Genomic DNA, 19,514 nt, shown 5'->3' on the forward strand with positions numbered 1-19,514 from the left:
TGCTTAGTTTAATAACTTTTTGGAGATAGTTTCAGATTTTTTTCTGGAATGGAGTTCATAGCTCTGCTAATAGTGCATTAGTGTTCCTGTTTTCCCACATCCTTCTAGATACATGGACCCTGTCCCTTAGTGGAGTGCATCAACCCACAGAGTCCATATTGATTCCGTAGTACTCCTACTTATCCCTTGTCCATATTAAGTTAAAAAGTTTTTGTACAAACAAAACTAATGCAGACAAGATCAGAACAGAAGCATAAAGTGGGAAAACATTTTTATATCCAAAGGATCTGATAAAGGCCTCATTTCTAAAATATATAGAGAATTGACTCAAATTTATAATAGTTCAAGCCATTCTCCAATTGATAAATGGTCAAAGGATATGAACAGACAATTTTCAGATGAAGAAATTGAAACTATTTGTAGCCATATGAAAATCACTATTAATCAAAGAAATGCAAATTAAGACAACTCTGAGGTACCACTACACACCTGTCAGATTGCTTAAGATGACAGGAAAAGATAATGATGAATGTTAGAGGGGATGTGGGAAAACTGGGACACCGATGCATTGTTGGTGGATCTTTGAATGGTTCCAACCATTCTGGAGAGCAATTTGGAATTATGCTTAAAAAGTTATCAAACTGTACATACCCTTTGATCCAGCAGTGGGTCATATATCCCAGAAAGATATTAAAGAAGGGAAAGGGACCTGTATATGCAAAAATGTTTGTGGCAGTCCTGTTTGTAGTGGCAAGAAACTGGAAAGTAAGTGGATGCCCATCAATTGGAGAATGGCTCAATGAACCATGGTATGTGTTTGTGATAAATGTTATTGTTCTGTAAGAAACGACCAACAGGATGATTTCAAAGAAGCCTGGAGAAATTTTCATGAAATGAATAAATGAATAAATGAAAAAACAAACAAATAAATAAAGGGGAGGAGGGGAAGAAATGTATTGATCAGTCACCGCAGGTCCCTGTTCCCTCAAGGTTCTGTTTTGCTTCTGAGAACTTTCTTACTCTGCCTTCTCTCTTATCCTTTATTCTTTTTTCACTTAGTTTCCCTCTCACTTTTGTTCGATAAGATAAATTTCTGTATCCATCTGTATGTGTATGTGTATTCTTCCATACTTGAATGAGTTCAGATAAAGTGAGGTTCAAGTCTTCACTCTCCTACATCATCTCTTCTATTATACAGACTTTTCCTTGAGTATCCTACTTATGTGAGATAATTTCTCCCATTCTTTTTTCTTCTTCCCTTTTCCAGAGAGTTCATCTTTTCCACCTTCCATTCTTTTTAAGATTATCCCAACAGAACAGAATTACATCAAGGCCCTCTGTCCAATTAAACTCTCTCTAATATACCTAGTGGTAATAAAGTTCTGAGGTATCCTCTTTCCATGTAAGACTGTAAATGGTTTAGCCTTATTCTAGTTCCTTATAATTTCTCAATTCTTAGACTTTTCTTGAGTTCTGTGTTTTAATGTCAGATTTTTTATTTAGCTCTGATTTTTTCTTCTAGAATGCTTGAATGTCCTCTATTTCAGTAAATATTTATTTTTCCCTTGTGGGATTGAACTCAGTTTTTCTAGGTTATTCTTGTTTGGAATCCAAGATTCTTTGCAAAGAAGCTCATCAGTTACAAAAAGTGCTTTATGCTTTGGGTATCTGGTTACAGGTCAAGTTAACAAGCATTCATTAGTCACCTAATATGTACAAGGCACTGGACATTAAAAAAAAAAAAAAAAAAAAAAGCAAACAACAGCCCCTGATCCTAAAGAACTCCCTGTCCAGTGGGGAGGTATGTAAAGTATGTGTAGACAATACATGCAAGATGAATTGGAGATAATCTCAGAGGGAAAGGTTAAGGATGATAAGTAAAATCTTGTAGAAAGTGGTTCTTGAATGAAGCCAGGAGGTAGAGAAGAGGAGGGAGAGCACTGCAGGTGTAAGAAATGGCCAGGGAAATTACCCAGTGTTTGGACATGGAATATCTTGTTCTGAGCCACAGTTCTAGATCAGAGTATCTGCAAGGGGGAATAAAGTACAAGAAAACTAGACAAGTAGGGAAATATCCAATTATGAAAGGTTTTACAAGTACACACCTATGACTCCTTTTCATCTTCTTCATTTTCTGTGGGTTGAAATAAAAGTTTTGTTTTGTTTTTGTTTTTTGCAAGGCGATGGAGTTAAGTGACTTGCCTGACATCCCACAATTAGTAACTGTCAAGTATCTGAGACTGGATTTGAACTCAGCTCCTCCTGACTCCAGACCAGTACTCTATCTAATACACTGTCTAGCTGTACTGCACCCCCCCCCTTTTATAAACAATAAAGATTATTTTCCAGTCAATACATAGGTTACTTCGAGTATTTATATGGACATCCATTATCTATATTTGAAGATTTTCCTAGAATAAATTCCTTATCAGGATACTAAGCTGTATAGAAATCACTCTTTAGTTCATCCCAAACCAGTCCAGTTGAGCCAAGATGCCAGAGCCACTGGCTATACAAATAAATATTGGATAATTAGACATTCAGCATTTTGGAGTTAGGTTGAACTAAACAGCTATTCTAACTTTTCTGTCACAAGGACAATAGGACGAGAAATTCCAGTTGTCATCTAAATAATGACTTTGTGAATTATAAAGGATTTACTGATGACATAAGGGGTTATCATGGTTTAAAAAGTACTCTGTAGAATTATCTAGATTTGTTAAAAATAAATGGTACAAGAAAACTCTAGTCCAGACACCTGGATCACCTGTACCTAGTGGGGACTTTGCAAAACAGACAGTTATCTATCTTAACACTCTGTCCCAGGGCTGTTGCAAGAATCACATCTTAGAAAAAAATCTTTGAAAAGTATAAAGTACAGATTACGGGAATATATGTAGTTTGTACCCCAAATGCCTTCATCAAGAAATCTTATCCTTTTCTTTGCTGGGGCAGGAAGAAGACGGCTAGGTAGAATCTAGAAGAAAAAAAGGAGAGAAGCAGAGTAGTCAGGATATGAAAGAGAAGGGTCAGAAGCAGAATCAGAACTTCACCCCCTTCTCCCATAAGGAATAACAAAGAGTGTGTGCTTTGGATCTAGCTCAGACTATAGCTAAAATCAAAGGGTGTCTAAGCAAAATTCATGTTCTGAGATGCATAAAGCTGGAATGGGTCTTTTTTGGGGAGGGGGAGCCTTTTTTTTTTTTTTTAACAGGTTCCTAGGACCCTGTTCAGAAGCATATGAATCAGTCACCTCAGGCTCCAAGAGAGTCCTGAGGATGTGGCTACTGTAGACCCTACAGAAAAGTGGAGATGAGGACTACAAGAGAATTTTCCCTAGCCCATGGAGGAGAGGAAAGTTTGGTGCTTTAGACCACAACCCTCTTGGTCCCTCTTCCCTTCACCCCATTAGACAGTGAGAGAAATTTTGACTTCAATCCCTTTATTTCACTTTTAGATACATGAGCCATACAGAACACACTTATAAAATATAATGGGAAACACTCGAAGTTAGTCCAGCCTAAGGCCTACAGAGGTGGGAAAGGAGTGGGTTATATATTGTAACATCAGCTCATAAGAAAGATCCTCTTCTTCTCAGCAGAGGCCCATCGTCATCTAAATTCAAGATTGCCATAGCCAGTAAAAACATCTGAGACATGGGGCGAGGGGAAGAAAATACAGGAGAGCTTGGGCATAGGTGGGTCCTGGATTCCTTTAAAACAGTGGTTCTCAAAGTATGGTCTAGAGAATCCTGGAGATCTTTGAAACCCTTTTAGAGGGTCTACAAATTCAAAAATAGTTTTTATTTCTAATATGGTAAATGTCTATAAATATAATCCAGTTAAACAAAAACCCTTTGGAGAGATCCTCAATCGTTTTTAATAGGATAAAGATACTGAAAACCAAAGTTTGAGAACCACTGCTTTAAAAGATTAAGAGAAATCTAAGCCTCTCCGGAATTCTCCCTTCCTTCTCTTGGTCCCCAGGACTCTAGAGAATTCCCTGTAGTAGTGGGCTATATCCAACCCTCAGGGAAGCAGGAAAGGGGATAGGATCTCAGTAAATGTATGAAGGTACAAATAGTTTCCCTCCTGAGAGGTGCTTTAAGTAATCCTCAAATATTTCTTCTGCTGAGCCTCTGATATTTATTTATTTTCAAAATCTCAGAATAGATGGGCCCCAATGGCTTCTCTTCCTCAGCTCTGGTTTCTTCTGTTGCCTTCAGCCTCTTCTTCGCCTCTGCTGACCTCTGCCTCGATTCCATTGTTGGGGGGGACAGGGGTACCCCTCACCACCCTCTTCTCCACTCGGTACTCCTGTTGTCCCACACGGGGCTTGCCCCGTACTAGGAACTCTCCATCTTGGTAGGTGATATGCACTTCTGTATAAGGATAAGTCCCATACACTCGGAGCAGATCATCTCGGACAAAGTCTGGCAGCTCCTTGATTGGACTCCAGCAACGATTTATTCTCCCCCATCGGAGTTCTCCAGAAAAGAAGCTGCCCTCAGACCACACTTCCTGGGGTTGCCCTGCCAATCCCGGTCTTGTCTGGGGGTAAGATGCCCCACTCCCATAGGAGAGGTGGTAGAACACTGGGTGCTCCAAGGCCCAGACTGGGTACTGGCAGGGATAACAGGAGCCCAGAGAGTAGAACTGAGCCGCCAAGTCCTGGCTCCTTGCCTGATCACCTGCCCATGGTGGCAGAGGCTGACTATTAAAGTTGTGCAGCGGGAAGGGGGGCAGCACCACTGGGCCAGGCATGTAGGTATAGGCAAAGACTTGTGGCTGGGTTCCTTGAGATGGTGAGTAGCCGAAAGGATACATGGTTCAAGACCCTCACACTGTGGATGCTTCACTGCATTGCATCAGACCTGTGTCTGTATCTCCTCTGGAGCTGGGGGCAGGAGGAGAAAGGGTCAGGAATAAAGCTCAAAGGGAGGCTTTGTTTCTCCCTGCCCTCCCTCCCCCGCTCAGAGTTATCAATATCCTGGATACCAGAATCACAAGAGAGCTCAGATTTATGCTGCCCTCTCTCCAAGGGGCCAATAGGGCAGCCCTTCCCACCTCCATCCAACCATTCCAGGCTCATACCTCATTATCTTCAATGAGACCACCCTACTCTCCAATCCATTAATTCAGCCCCACAAGCACACTCAGAGAAATGATTCCTTTTTACATAGACAAAAGGCTTGAGAGCCTCTTCCTTCTTTTTTCTTGAGGGACAAAAAGAACATTTGACCTTTTCCTATTGTCCCATCCCCTATTTTCACACTCCCTATACTCACCAGTTTTTGTGGGTCTAGCTGTGATTTCAGCATGTGTGAGGGGAACAGTCCTTGATACCAGAGTCGGAACTGTTATCCCTTCCCTCCTCCCCGTCTGGGGCTCTTTCCCCTATTCCCTTTGCCAGATCATACCAAGTTTAGTCCCTCCCACTTTGCCTGTTACTAGGCAAAGAGAAACAGTTCTGAACCTAGATGTATGTCTATAAACACAGACAAGTAGATACACACACCTACAACTGGCTGGGACACACTTCTGAGTTGATGTCCTAATTTCCCTACATTCCCCAGGAATTCCTTCCCTTGTCCTTTCATCCAGCACTTCTCTCCTTCTAACCATCAGGGATTAGCCTTTTTTTTTTCACCCGTTTAAGGCTTGAGGTTTTTTTTCGGGGGGGGACTATAAGTTTTTGAAACTGATGGCTCTTTCCTCAGAGTGTTTTTTAAATCATAAAACAATTCATATAAGATCACAAAAGAAACTAATTATACTGAAATAAAGTTATCAAAATATTTTTAAAAGCAAATTCATTGATCCCATGCAACCTATCCAAGGATATAGAATTGGTATTACATTTTGCCATTCCCTGCCATATTCAAGGCTAGGTCTTTGTTCTTCAGCAGTTGGAATATCACTAACTTCAGATGATTTCTTCTTTTTCCCACCTATCAGACTTCTATTCAGAGTTCTGTTGGTAAAGAAAATGCTAAAAGAAAAAAGTGTGCAGGACACACTTCTTAAGTTTAGTTTGCATTACCAAAATTTTTCTCCATCATTTTTTGGGGGAGGGGGTTGTTTTTGGTGAGGCAGTTGGGTTAATTTGCCCTGAGTCACACAGCTAATAAATTTTGTGTCTGAGGCTACATTTGAATTTAGCTCCTCCTGACTTCAGGACCAGTGCTCTATCCACTATGCCATCTACCTGCCCCTCCATTACTTTTTAAAGTTTAGACAATCAACCAAGAAATACATAAAGTCTTGATTTATAGCTATTACCCATTTCCAAGGTAAAAATCCTCACACTGAAAATTTAACAGTCAGTTTCTATGAACCTTTTTGAGATGGTTTTATATTCCTACCCCCATCATAATTCTATTCACCCTTCAAGGCCCTACCTCTGCCAGGAAACTTTCCATAGGCTTATACTTATCTCTATCTTCTGTGTTCCTACAGTTTCTGCTATCTATATCTCTCACTAGGCCCTTATCATATAAAACCTTGGCCTGTTTTATTTTTCTCAAAAAACTCCCTTCCTCTAATCCTATTCTGTCCTGCCAAGCTCTGTCACTCTTGCCTCCCCAACATCTCCTGCCTCTATCTTCTTTTTACTTGTGTTATCACAATCCTAGTTAAAATGGGCTCTCATTTCCTGTTTGGACTACTATGTCAGTCTTCTAATTGGTCTCCTATCTCTAATTCTTTCCCTGGCCTATCTTCCATATAATGTTGCTAAGACTCTCACTCTCTCTGTGTGTTTCTCTCTGTCTCCGTTGTCTATGTGTGTCTCGCTCTCTTTCTGTCTCTATCTCTCTCTCTCCCTGTGTCTCTGTCTCTGTCTCTCTCTCTCTTTCACACATACACACACACACACCCCTTTGATGTCTCTCCCTCCATACATGTACACATTCATACATCCACACACAGCACCTTCTTCTTCGAACTCTTTCTGGGATACCACAGTAGCTTATATAATGAAGACATAGATGCTTTCCATCACTATTTGTACAATCTACTCTCACTTCCTCCCACACACACACACACATTTGTACCTCATCTATTTATTTCTCACAAGATTGTCTGCAACAATGATGAACACCAGGGTCGACTCCTCCCCACCAGCAGATACCCACTTTGACTCTTCCCTGTCTTGCCCCCATTGGACAGCTAAGTGGCACTATGGATAGCACCCAGAGTCAGAAGACTTGAGTGATGGTCATGAATTTTGATCTCAAATGGACCTTGGAAAGTCCAAAGACCTCATTTTAATGATGAGGAAACTAAGGTCAGAAGAGGGGAAAATATTTGCTTAAAATAACATAGGTTGTTACAATTCAAATTCTAATCCTTAATTAGATATGAAATGCTGTCCCTTGGTTTTCTCATCTGTTAAATGTGGTTAATAGTTTTTGTAATACCTAGCTTAAAGAGTTGTTGTGAATGATTATAACCATCTGATCTGACTGGACTGCATTTATAAGAGTACAACCTCTTCCAGTTGTCAGCAACCTTTGCTCCTCATACTCCCTGAAGAAAAAGATAATTAATCAGTCATTGCCCTTATTCTTAGGTAGGGAGTGGAGGTGAGGATTACTAAAAGAAGGCCTCAGGCCAAGAATGTCCTACTCTAATGCATGGTGGTAAGATTCCTGGAAAGGTATCATAGTTCAGGTTTTACCACTAACCTCCCATAGGATATCGAACAAATCCCTTTACCTCTTTGGGCCTCAGTTTTCTTATCTATAAAATATAAAAAAGATGTTCCCCCACAGTATTGTGGTGTAGATCAAATGAAATCATGGCTCTGAAAAGTTTTTGTAAACCTAAAGTATCTCAGAGATGTGAAAAGGATTGTTATTGCTATAGCATGTGTTATTCAGCAATGTCTAATTCTTTGTGACCCCACTTAGGGTTTTCTTGACAAAGATACTGGGATGGTTTGCCATTTCCTTCTCCAGTTCATTTTACAGATGAGGAAACTGAATCAAACAGGATTAAGTGACTTCCTGATTCTAGGCTTGGTACTCTACCCACGGTGCCATTTAGCTACCCTCTCTCCTTTCCACATCATGGTGGTGAGTGTATATAGGTATAGGACTCCCCAAGGTTTGGAAAATCCTCATAAAATGTTCTAGCCCTCCCTTTGTATCAGAGAAGAAGTCTGGATTTTTTTTTCCTTTGGAATGTTTATAGTAATTTATTGTAAAATGTGGGTTTTGGTCATATTTTGGTCATAGGATCTATGTCATCTGTTATTGTCTATGGCTTCTTAAAAACTCTCCCCAAATTTACATTTAATTTTTTAATGCTAATTCACAATATAGGGGAAACAAGATGGGGAAAGTTATGTGAAAGGGATAACTGTAGAGTATAGCTGAGCATCTAAATGCCTATCTATGTTTCTATGTGTGTTTCTGTGTGTCTGAGCTTGTGTCAGTATTTGGTTTTTTGTATGTGCTTCTGTGTTTGTATGGTTAAGGTTTTTTTTGTTTTTTTGTTTTTTTGTCTATAGCTTTCATAGAATTTAGAAATGGAAGAGATTGTAGAAATTGTTTAATTCAACCTTTCCTCTCTCTACCTCACCCATGCCTTTTTATAGCCACCAAAAACTAGCTTGGTTTGGGGATTTGCTCATAGACGCACAAGCAAGAGCCTTAGATTTGAAAATGAGTCACCAACACTATGTCATTCTGGTTGGATGATGCTGACAATAGCAACAAGAAGAATGAACATTATACAGTGCTTTAAGCTTATACAAGGCTTACATAGCACTTTAGAAATATGTCATCTTATACCCTCTGCCTGCCCCAGTCCTAAGGCTCTAAAGTGATTCTTTATTGTCTTCAGCAAAAATCTGTGTTGATTTAAATAGATTAACAAGATAAAGAGAGCCAAATTCCACCATTTACCCTCATCTGGTCTTCCAACTTGGTACTAGGAGTCAGAAAAAGGAATAAGCAATGTAATACATGGTAACAATGTGATATTCTATAAATTCTATGAACATTGCACATACTGCCCAGGCTTACTTGGGGTGTATGCATTAGCTAAATTACTCCCTTTTTTTCTCAGAAGTGAGTCAGGTATAAGGAGATTGGTCAGGAGCAGGACATGTTATAAAGACTATGAAAACTTTATATATATAGGGAGCCACAAGAGTTTATGGACTAGCAGGGTAACATGTCAGAACTGCTCTTTAGGAAAATTAATTTTGACAGATGATGGTATGGTGCAGAGTGGTGCAAGATTTGAGACAGAGACCAATCAAAAGGTCTATCACAATAGTGCATGTGTGAGATGATGAGGGTCTACACCAACTAAAAAGGAGATAGGAGAAGAAGCAGAAAAAGAGGCAGGAGGGAGAGAAAGAGGAGGAGGAGGAGAGAAGAAGCAGAAGAGGCAGGAGGAAGAGGAGGAGGAGAAGATCATGTTGATCCTTTAAGGAAGCTCACAGTCTGGATGGAGAAAGAAAACATGCATACATGGAAGAGCTAGATAGAATGGAGGAGAAAATGCAGGTGGGAAGAAACTGACTTCCAATTTAAATTTTATCCATATCTTAAGGTTCAGCTGGAGTCCCATTTTGTTCTAGAAGTTATCTTTCCTGTCACTCTGGCTCTATGATTTTTGAGCAACTGAGAACAGAACTCCAATTCTCTAGAGTATTTAATTAAATACTGCTTCATGTTGGAAGATTTCCTTTGTGTCTGCTTGCTACCTCATGGATTTAGATAACAATGTAGATAAACAGTTATCCTCATACAATCTCCAATGTGATGTACAGAACATTATATTAGGAATCAAGAACCCTGGATTCTATCCCTATCTTTGACACTAATCTACTGGTGTAATAAGGTTATCTGTTGTGCGTTGCATTTCATTAGTTTGAATTTGTTTTGTAAAGGAATGTTTATGTTTAAAAAAAAAATTATTGATATCTTTTCCTTTTACATTACCTTCATTTCTGAAGATATCCTTCCCCCTCTCCTCCCCAGCATGCTATTACAACAAGGAATCCAGAGAGAGAGAGAGAAATTTAGTTAATACATACACCCTAAGTAAGCCTGGGCAATATGTGCAATGTTCTACATACATAGTTTCCAGCCTCCATAAAGAAGGGAAGTAGGTGCATTATTCTTCCACCTCTTCTCCAGGCTCAATCATGGTCATTATAATTACACAGCATTCAGAGTGGGTTTTTCAGGTTTCAAGTTTTCAGGTTTTCAAGTTTGGCATTTCTTTCCATTTGCATTGTTTATTCTATTTCCCTTGTTCTGCCTACTTCACTCTGCAAAATATCATTTCAGTCTTTCCTTAATCCTTTTAAAAAATAAATTGATAACTTTTGTTTCACATTGCCTTTATTTCCTCTGAATCTCTCTTCCTTACCTCTGCCAAAGAGTCATCCTATATAACAAATTTCTTTTTTAAAGGAAGAGGAAGAATAAAGAAAAATCACAAAACAAATTAATATTCTAAAATATATTAATATATTAAATTTATATTATATATATTATAAATATATTAATATTTATTAATAATATATTAACATTTCTAGATCAAGGAACCCACCCTTCCCTCAAAGGAATGTGTGCATGGGAAGTATCTTCTCATATCTGTTCTTTGAGACCAAAAATGTTCATTGTGATTTTATAACATTTTAAACTTTGTGGTGCTTGATTATGTCGTTCGTTATCCATTTGTCTTTAGAGTGTACGTTGCCTTCTTTGCTTTGCGTATTTCACTTGGCATCAATTTCTTGTGGTTCTTTGCATTCATCACATTGCCATTTCTTTTTGTTGTTATCATTTCATGACTGACTCATTGTGATCCCATTTGAGGTTTTCTTGATAATGACATTGAAGTGGTTTCCACTTTTCAGCTCATTTTATAGAAGAAACTGAAGCAAATGGGATTACGATGACTTGCCCAGGCTCATACAACTAGTAATTGACGCCAGATTTGAGCTCAGGAAGAGGAGTCTCCTTGAAGTCACCAAGCCAGACATTCTATTCACAGCGCCACTTTGTTGCCCTTGTAATTTCTAACAACACAGTAATTATTTCACTTCATTTATGTACCACAATTCACTTAGCTATTGATGAGCCTCTACTTTATTCAGGTTCTTGCCACTACAAATGTTTTATTCTATGTAGGTCCTTTATGTCTTTGGCTTCCTTGGGGTGTATAGGTCTAGCAGTGAGATCTGGATCAAAAGGCATGCGCATTTGAATAACTTATTTTGTTTTGAAAGCCTAATCCCAAATTGTTTCCCTGATGGGTGGACCAAATTACGGCTCCATCGGCAATTGATTATTGTGGTTGTCTGGGAGCTCTCGTGATTTACTCAGGTATACTAGAAGGGATGCCTTAGTCTTTTTGGGATAGGATCTAGTGGGCTCTCCTGCCTTTCCTGAAGTGGTTGCACCCTCAGGGAGACGTGTTGTCCAAGCCTCAGGTACTGCAGAGCGAGCCAAAAAAGGCACATAGACCCAAGAAATTCCCTTTTACCCGCACATCTCCTTCACATACCACGTCACCTAGGGCAAGAGTCCATATTAAAGATGGCGGCGCTAGCGACAACTTGACCAGTCACCTGCCCCAATCTGCGATTCGAGGGGGCCGGGACCGAGGTGGCGCTGAGCCAATGGATGAGCCAAGGATGGGCGGGATTTTCGGAGAGGGGGGCGGGGAAAGGATGTGCTGCGCGCAGGCGCCCTGTCCCCGCAGCTTCTGGTTGTCTCCGAGCTCTCTGAGTAGGTCGGCACCGCATAGGTGAGCTCAAGAATTTGTGGGACCGCGGCGGGGTCGGGCCGGGCTGCCTTGGCTCTGAGTTCCGGGCTCCGGCCACTCTGGAAGGGCGCGCTCCAGGGGCCACCTCACGAGAACACGGGGAGCGAACGTGGAAGCGGAGGCTGGGGGTGGGGGGCTCCCCTGATGGCGGAGGAGCTGGCAGTCAGCGGTGCTCGGGCTGCGAGCGGCATCGGCCTGGAGACAGCACGCGGCTCTTGGGCTGGGGGATGCAACCCCTTCTGGCGGAGTTTGTCTGGGGGGCCGTGCGGGACCGGAGGGGCGACCCTTAACCTCTCTGGTCCCCCACTTCTTTCGTAAAGTGAGGAGGATAACACTTCCGCTGCTCCTCTCGCAGCCCACCACTGCCTCCTTTGAAGTTATGATCAATTTTGGGAACGAATTAGGGAGAAGAGCAGCCTCAAGTAAAGAGGGCTGGAGTGAACGGGAATTGTTCCCCACAAGTGAGAGCCTCGATGGGCTAGTGAGTCTGAGGTTGGAGGGAGCAGAGGAATATTGATGGGGGAGGGAGTCCTGGAAACCCACCTGATGCCATCTCATTTGCTGTCTTGGGGGGTGGGAAGGGCTCTCTCCTTCCTGAACGGGTTCGATCTCACTGTCTGTCCCGGTCTCTCTCCTCTCACCTTCTGTCTCTCTTTTTCCTTCTGTCTCTCCCCCCCTCTCTCTTATTCTCTTATCTCTTTTCCTTCTGTCTCTGTCTCTGCATCTCTCTTTCCTTCTGTCTGACTCTCCTTTCACTCTCTCTTTCCTTCTGTCTCTGACTCTCTCCTCTCACCCTCTGTCTCTTTTTCCTTCTCTCTCCCTCTCTCTCATTCGCTTATCTCTTTTCCTTCATCTCTCCCTCTGCATCTCTCTTTCCTTCTGACTCTCTCCTTTCACTCTGTCTCTCTTTTCTTTTGTCTCTGACTTTCTCCTCTCACCCTCTGTCTCTTTTTCCATCTGTCTCTCCCTCTCTCTCATTTGCTTATCTCTTTTCCTTCTGTCTCTGTCTCTGCGTCTCTTTTCTTCTGTCTCTGACTCTCTCCTCTCACCCTCTGTCTCTTTTTCCATTTGTATCTCCCTCTCTCTCATTCGCTTATCTCTTTTCCTTGTCTCTGTCTCTGCATCTCTTTTCTTCTGTCTCTGACTCTCTCCTCTCATCCTGTCTCTTTTTCCTTCTCTCTCCCTCTCTCTCTCTCATTCTCTTATCTCTTTTCCTTCTGTCTCTGCATCTCTTTTTCCTTCTGTCTCTGATTCTTCTCTCACTATCTCTTTTTCCTTCTCTCTGTCTCTGCCTCCTCTCATTGTCTTTTTTCCCTTCTCTGTCTCTCAGTCTGTTTTTGTCTGTCAGTCTCTCATATGTATGTATTTCCCTAGTACAAGTTTTCAACCCCCAGAATCATGAAAACACCTCCTTGCATTCATCCTCAGGGATAGGAGAAGGGTCATGGGATGGAGACAGCCTGAGGTTCTTGGAGCTGGCTGGGGAAACCTGAAGCCAACTACCAAACTCCAGTTTGGTGTGGGTCTTGCTATGTTTATGTGAAATTTTAATTTCTTTGAGAAGCTCAATTCAGTTCAACAGGTATTTTATTAAGTATCTTTTATGCCCCAGGCACTCAGGAGGCTCTGAATTCTGAGAAACTGGCCCTGCCCACAAAGATCTTATATTTTATTAGGGAGGAACAATTCACTCATAAGAGAGGGAAGAGAATAAGAAGTTATATAGACTATATTATAGAGAACATATATACTATATACCACAAAAACCCTCTAAAGTAGGTGTTGTTCTTTTCCTTAATTGGAGAAACTGAGGGAACCAGAGGTTAAGTGACATCACTCCAGGGTCACATTACTAGTAACTGCCTGAAGTTGAATGCGAACTCAGGACTGGCTGACTCCAGGCTCTATCCACACTGTTCCACCTAGCTGTCTCAGAAATAAATACAAAACATCCACAAAGCATATACAGAGTAATTTGGAGAGGTGGGGTGGGGTGGGGTGAATTAGATATGGGGCCCTTAGTATAGGCTTCCTGGAGGAGGAGGCACTTGAATTGAGGCCTTGAAGAGAAGCAGGATTTTAGGAGGCAGAGGCACAAGCATGGGAAGACAGCTTATGGAAAAATCAGAGATGGAATGTTGGGTCTTGGAGAAGTGTCCAGGAAAGGGGAGATAAGAGTTTTTCCCATTGTACTAAGCTGTTCCATTAAACAAAGCAAACCCCAAGACATTTTCTTCATCCCCCATACTCTAGCCTACTCAGGAAAGGGTGCCAGGGTGCTATCTCTTCAAATATTTCCTTCTTCCTTGTAATCATTCTTATTTGAAGGTGGAGCTTGGGTGTTTGCCAGGTCATTAAGAAGATTCTTTGTTAGTGGAATTGGTAGGAATGCTAAAGTGAATGTTTCCACCCAGTTTTTCCAGTCTTCCTCTTAGGTTGGGAGGTACCTGAAAGGTGAGAGATTGAGGTCGAGGTAGAGTTGGGTTGGGCCTATTTTAAATAAAACCACTTGATGAGCTTTGTGCCTTCTTTACTTGTAGCTATTGCTTTCCTCAGTTCCTTCCTACATTTAATTTTTCTTTCATAGGAGGCTGTGGTGTATTGGAAACAATTTTGGATTTGGAGCTCTGGATTTGAATCCTGGCTTTGCCCCTAACTCCCTAAATTTTCAGTTTCCTTAGCTGGCTTTACCCCTAACTCCCTAGATCCTTGAGTTTTCTTATCAGTCAGGATAGATGACAGGGAAGGTTCTTTCAGCTCTGGTCCCATCCTCTTCTGACACTTGCTTGGATAAAAAAATCAGAGGAGAATGAAACAGAACTCTCACACCTATGGCTGGGAGGAAGGGTTCTTAACCAAACAAGAGGTCAAGGCCCCGGGAACATATAGAAACATAAACAAAATGAATACAAGGTAATTATGTCAGACTTTCTTTCTTCACCCCCCCCCCTCTTTTTTTTTTGAATTACAAACCATTTATAAGTATAGAAGTTGGAATAATATTTTTATAATAATAGCTTTTTATTTTTTCAAAATAATGCAGAGATAATTTTCAATATTCAATATTAAATTTCAATGAATGAATTTCAAAATTCAATATTCAACTCTTGCAAAATCTTGTATTCCGAATTTTTCTATCTTCCTCTCCTAGATAGCAAGTAATCCAATATCGGTTAAATATGTTCAATTCTTCTAAATGCAGTTCCACATTTATCATGCTGCTCAGGAAAAATCAGATCAAAAAGGAAAAAAGTGAGAGACCAAAAAAAAAAAAAAAAAAAAGGAAAAAACAAAAACAACAATAAAGGTGAAAATACCATGCTGTGCTACACATTCAGTCCCCATCCTCTCTGAGGATACAGATGGTTCTCTTTATTACAAGTGTATTGAAATTATGCCAGACTTTCTGGGGTGATCTTGAGCAATGTCCTGAAAGAAGTGAACTAGAGCTGAGCAGGAAGTGCATGGGAGATGGAGTGCCTTGTGAACAGTGAAATTCTTTTTGTCTAGACTGTAAAATTTGGGAAGGAAAGTAATAAACAATGACTTTGGAAAGACAGGGTCAAGTCGTGAAGGTCTTTAGAAGTTAAATTTGTTTTTTTTCAGTCGTGTCCAACTCTTTGGTTTTTCATTTCCTTCTCCAACTCTTTTTAGAGATGAGGAAGCTGAGGCAAGCAAGGCAGGGTCACATAGCTAATGAGTGTCTGAGGCCAAATTTGGGCTCATGATGATGAGACTTACTGACTCCAGGTCCGGTATTCTTTTCCCTGTGCCACCTACCTACCCCTAAAAGTTATAGTTTTGTATTTTATATTTCAAATAGTTTGTGTTTTATCTTGGAGAAAATGGGAAGCCTCTATTATATTTTTTGAGGAACTACTAGAATTTGAATAGTAGAATGACAGCAGTTAGATTTATGTTTAAAGGAGTCACTTTGACAGCTTCTTTGGAGGATGAATTGGAATGAGTTGAGATGAGGCTGTGAGATTAGTTAGGAGACTGTTAGAATCTTGGCAAAAGGTAATGGGAGTTTGAACTAAGATGGCAATCATGTTAAGTAAAGTAAAAATAATAGATGGGAGAGATATGGAGGTAAAAATGATACGATTTGGTATCTGATGGAATTTATGGGTGAGGGGAAATTAAGGTTACGGTTCTGAAGCCGGGAGACTGGAAGACTCAATTTTTAAAAATGTCTCTGCTTAATATCAAAGAAGTTATAATCCAACAGGAATGTAAGAATGCTAAGGCTACAATGGCATTAGTTGGAACTACTAATCTTGGATGTAAAGCAGGGTTATGGTGGTTTGTACTGACTAATTCTGTTTTTTCTTAGGAGTGAGGATGGTGTGGCCCTGGAAAGGGAGTAAGGAAGCAGGTACACTGGCATCCCTCATCCACTGAGGCCTGGGGCTGTGGGCCATGGCAGGTCGGCCTCTGGCCTGGCTCTTCAGCCTGCCCACTGCTGTAGTCTATGGTTCATTGTCACTCTTTGTCTCCATTCTACACAATGTGTTTCTGCTGTACTACGTGGACACATTTGTTTCCGTGTACAAGATTGACAAACTGGCCTTCTGGGTCGGAGAGGTAGGTGTCCCATGAATTCCATGGCAAACTGGGTCTGTGATGTGGGGCTGGAATTGAGATCCTCTGACTTCAGAACTGGTGCCCCTTCCACTGGGTCATGTGGCCTTCCATCATTAATGGGAGTAGAATTGAGGTCCTCTGACTTTGAAAATGGTTCCTTTTCCACTGGGTTACGTGGCTTCCTATGACTAATCTCTCAAGCACTATAGCTGTTCCCCAATCAGGAAGATTATAGCAGACACCCCCTTACCAAATCCTAGGAGCTTGTAGCTGGGACTTTAATACTGGGAGCTGGGGAAAACTTGCCTCCAGATAGACCCCAGAGTGCCCTGCATACTCCTCCCTTTGACTTGCCTCTCCTTCCCCCAAGCCTGCAGTGACTAGCCAGGCCATGCTGGGTGCTCAAACTTAGGCTGTATATATTCACAACTCTTAATCTCCTGCTGGTCCTGAGCACTCAATCTGTGTTAAGACATTGCTATCAGTATAATGGTTCTTTCTTACCCCTGTTTGCAGACAGTGTTTCTCCTCTGGAACAGCCTCAATGACCCACTCTTTGGCTGGCTCAGTGACCGTGTCTTCCTCAGCTCCTCACCCAGGTGTGTGGCTTAGGGATGGATGGCTGTCAGAATTTGAAGTGGTTTTATTGATGAAGTAGTCCAAATTTTTCATTTTACAGATGGGAAAACTGAGGCCTGGAGGCAGGAAATAAAGGGACTTACCAAGATCACACAATTTAGTGGCCGAATTTCTATGGTTTCCTGTACAGGGTTTTCTCCATTATTCTGTGTTGCCTCAGTTTTTATTACCTTTTGGGGTCACCCTCTTGCCTAGAGGGGTGAGGGTCCCTTCTGTATTACTTGGAGTCAGAGGTACTAGAGGTGGGCTCCTAATCCTGAATGCTGTCTTTTCCTCCTGTTACCAGATGAATCTGGGGAAGGAAGGACAAAGGCAGGAAGTGCCCTATCTAACTGGTTAGTTCCTCTAGTCTCCAGACTAGATGATTCTTCCCTGTTTCCTTCCCTAATCACTTTCTGCAGGAGCAGGAGTAGAGAGTGTATTCTCTAGGTGAGAAAACCTGGAAAGATTTGAGAAAGATTTGGGCCTCTGGTTTAGGGGATGGCTTATGGAGCTGAGCCCTTGACTGGGTCCCCAAGCCTCCATGTCCCTTCTGTAAATGGAAGTTCAGTAAATTGTTCCAGATTTACTTGAGGGCAAAGGGGAGGAGATGTGTGCACACTGTGTGGGGATGAGAGTCTCCTGATTCCTTCCTCTGGTCTTTTCGCAGGGCAGGAGCTTCGATCCCAACCCAGGATGTGGTTCTGAGCAGGCTCCGGGCTCTCAGCCGGCATGGCCCATTGCTGGCTCTCGCCTTCCTGGCATTCTGGGTGCAGTGGGCACCTACGGGGATGCAGTTCTTGCTCTGTTTGTGTCTCTATGATGGCTTCCTGACCCTGGTGGACCTCAATCACCACGCTTTGCTGGCTGACCTGGCCCTGTCTGCTCATGGCCGAACACACCTCAATTTCTACTGTTCTCTCTTTAGCGCAGCAGGCTCTCTCTCAGTCTTTGCCTCTTACACTGTGTGGAACAAGGAAGATTTTTCTTCCTTTCGTGCCTTCTGCGTGGTTCTGGCCGTCTTCTCTGGGCTTGGCTTTACTGGAGCCACATGGCTCCTAAGGCAGCGGTTTGAGACAGAGGGGAAGACACTGGAGGCCCTGCATTCAGCCTCAGAAGGGTAAGTGGTCCGTTGTATCCCTAGCTCCCTTTGATTCTCCACACGTTTGTTCTGGGAATACATACAGAAACAAGTGACTTTGAGGAGTTTATATGCAACTGGGGAGAGATCTTATAGACTCAGGGAAGTGTTATATAAGGTAAACTGAGATAAAAGAGACAGTTAACTGACAGAAGGCTTCCCAAAAGCAGCAGCATCTGAGCTGAGCTTGAGGCAAGATAAGGATGCTGAGGGGGGGCCGAGGAAGAGGCACATTTCAGAAATGGACAGTAGCTTGTCTCTGAGGTTCCTGGCTCTGTGACCTGCCTTTTTTTCTTTTCTCCAATTGCCTTATCATTTCTGTTTCTTAAAGACACATTTATTTCCAAACCTATTCCTCCTCACCTCTCATATTCATTGGGCTAGCTCCCATAAATAAAGACGGGGAAAGTCCATCAGCATGGCTCTTCTATATGTCAGTTGATAAAAGTCTTCCTCTGTTTTTCTAAAGTCACGTAGGTCATTCCACAGTAACATTCCCTGATATTAATGTAGTTTGTTTAGCCATCCCTTACTCTATGGTTTTCGTTGTTCAGTCATTTTAGTCATGTACAATTCTTTATGACCCCATCTGGGGTTTTCTTGGCAAAGATACTGGTGTGGTTTGCTATTTCCTTCTCCAGCTCATTTTATTGATGAGGCAAAGTGACTTGCCCAGGATCATACCAGTAGCAAGTGTTTGAGACCAGATTTGAGCTCAGGAACTCTATCCTTTGCATCACTTGGCTGCCCACTTGTTGATCCACTGCATACCCAATTCTTGGCTCTCACAAAAAGATCTTGCAATTATTGCAAAAATCTTGCAAATATTTTTTAAACATAGGGCCCTTCATTCTGTCTTTGATTTCTCATTTGGGGTATAGGAATGGGAGTGGGTTTCTCTTTAGCAGTGGCATCTTTAGATCAAAGGGTATGAGAGTTTTTAGTTACTTTTTTAAAAGCGAAATTCCCTAATGCTTTCCAATTTACGGCAGTTCCAACAGTGAATTCCTATGCCTGCTTTTCTGCAGCCCCTTGCACAGTGATTATTTCCAATTTTTGTCATTTTTGCCAATTTGCTGGGTGTGAGGTAAAACCTCAGTTGTTTTGATTTGCGTTTCTCTTAGAGATTTGGAGGAATCTTTCATATGGGTAAGAGCCTGCCATTCTTTGAAGAGCTGCTCTATCAGGCCCTTTGACCACTCAGCACAGTGGCCTGACTTCTAATTCTCTGTGACCAGGCTTGGAAGGCCCCAGAAGACTGGAAGGGAAGAATTAGGAGACGGCAGGGCAGGGCCAAGAAGGGAGGGCAGAAAAGGAGGGGAAGCTGGGGAGCTCTGGGGATCAGGTGTGGGAGGAGAGCTGCAGCAGCCTGG

General features: G+C 41.8%; 2 protein-coding genes across 3 annotated transcripts in view; one reads left to right on the forward strand and one right to left on the reverse strand.

The window, feature by feature from the left end:
- The window catches only part of MFSD13A (major facilitator superfamily domain containing 13A), a 36,827-nt gene that overhangs the window by 12,584 nt on the left and 4,729 nt on the right, over nucleotides 1-19,514 (forward strand). The window contains exons 1-4 of one of the 2 annotated variants that reach the window (XM_012541494.3): nucleotides 11,673-11,777; nucleotides 16,132-16,382; nucleotides 16,899-16,981; nucleotides 17,671-18,120. In XM_012541494.3, coding sequence (XP_012396948.1) covers nucleotides 16,218-16,382; nucleotides 16,899-16,981; nucleotides 17,671-18,120 — 698 coding nt within the window. In that variant the 5' untranslated portion in view covers nucleotides 11,673-11,777; nucleotides 16,132-16,217. Of the gene's footprint in view, nucleotides 1-11,672; nucleotides 11,778-16,131; nucleotides 16,383-16,898; nucleotides 16,982-17,670; nucleotides 18,121-19,514 lie in introns of those variants that run through there. The other variant, XM_023496214.2, reaches the window with a different exon arrangement.
- C2H10orf95 (chromosome 2 C10orf95 homolog) lies at nucleotides 3,878-5,623 on the reverse strand. The gene is made up of 2 exons (XM_023496219.2): nucleotides 5,288-5,623; nucleotides 3,878-4,896 (listed from the first exon to the last, which is right to left on the reverse strand). The coding sequence occupies exon 2, from the start codon at nucleotides 4,824-4,826 to the stop codon at nucleotides 4,197-4,199; it is 630 nt and encodes a 209-aa protein (XP_023351987.1). The 5' UTR covers nucleotides 4,827-4,896; nucleotides 5,288-5,623; the 3' UTR covers nucleotides 3,878-4,196.

The sequence above is a fragment of the Sarcophilus harrisii genome, chromosome 2, assembly GCF_902635505.1.
Source record: "Sarcophilus harrisii chromosome 2, mSarHar1.11, whole genome shotgun sequence".
In the NCBI taxonomy this organism is placed as follows: domain Eukaryota; kingdom Metazoa; phylum Chordata; class Mammalia; order Dasyuromorphia; family Dasyuridae; genus Sarcophilus; species Sarcophilus harrisii.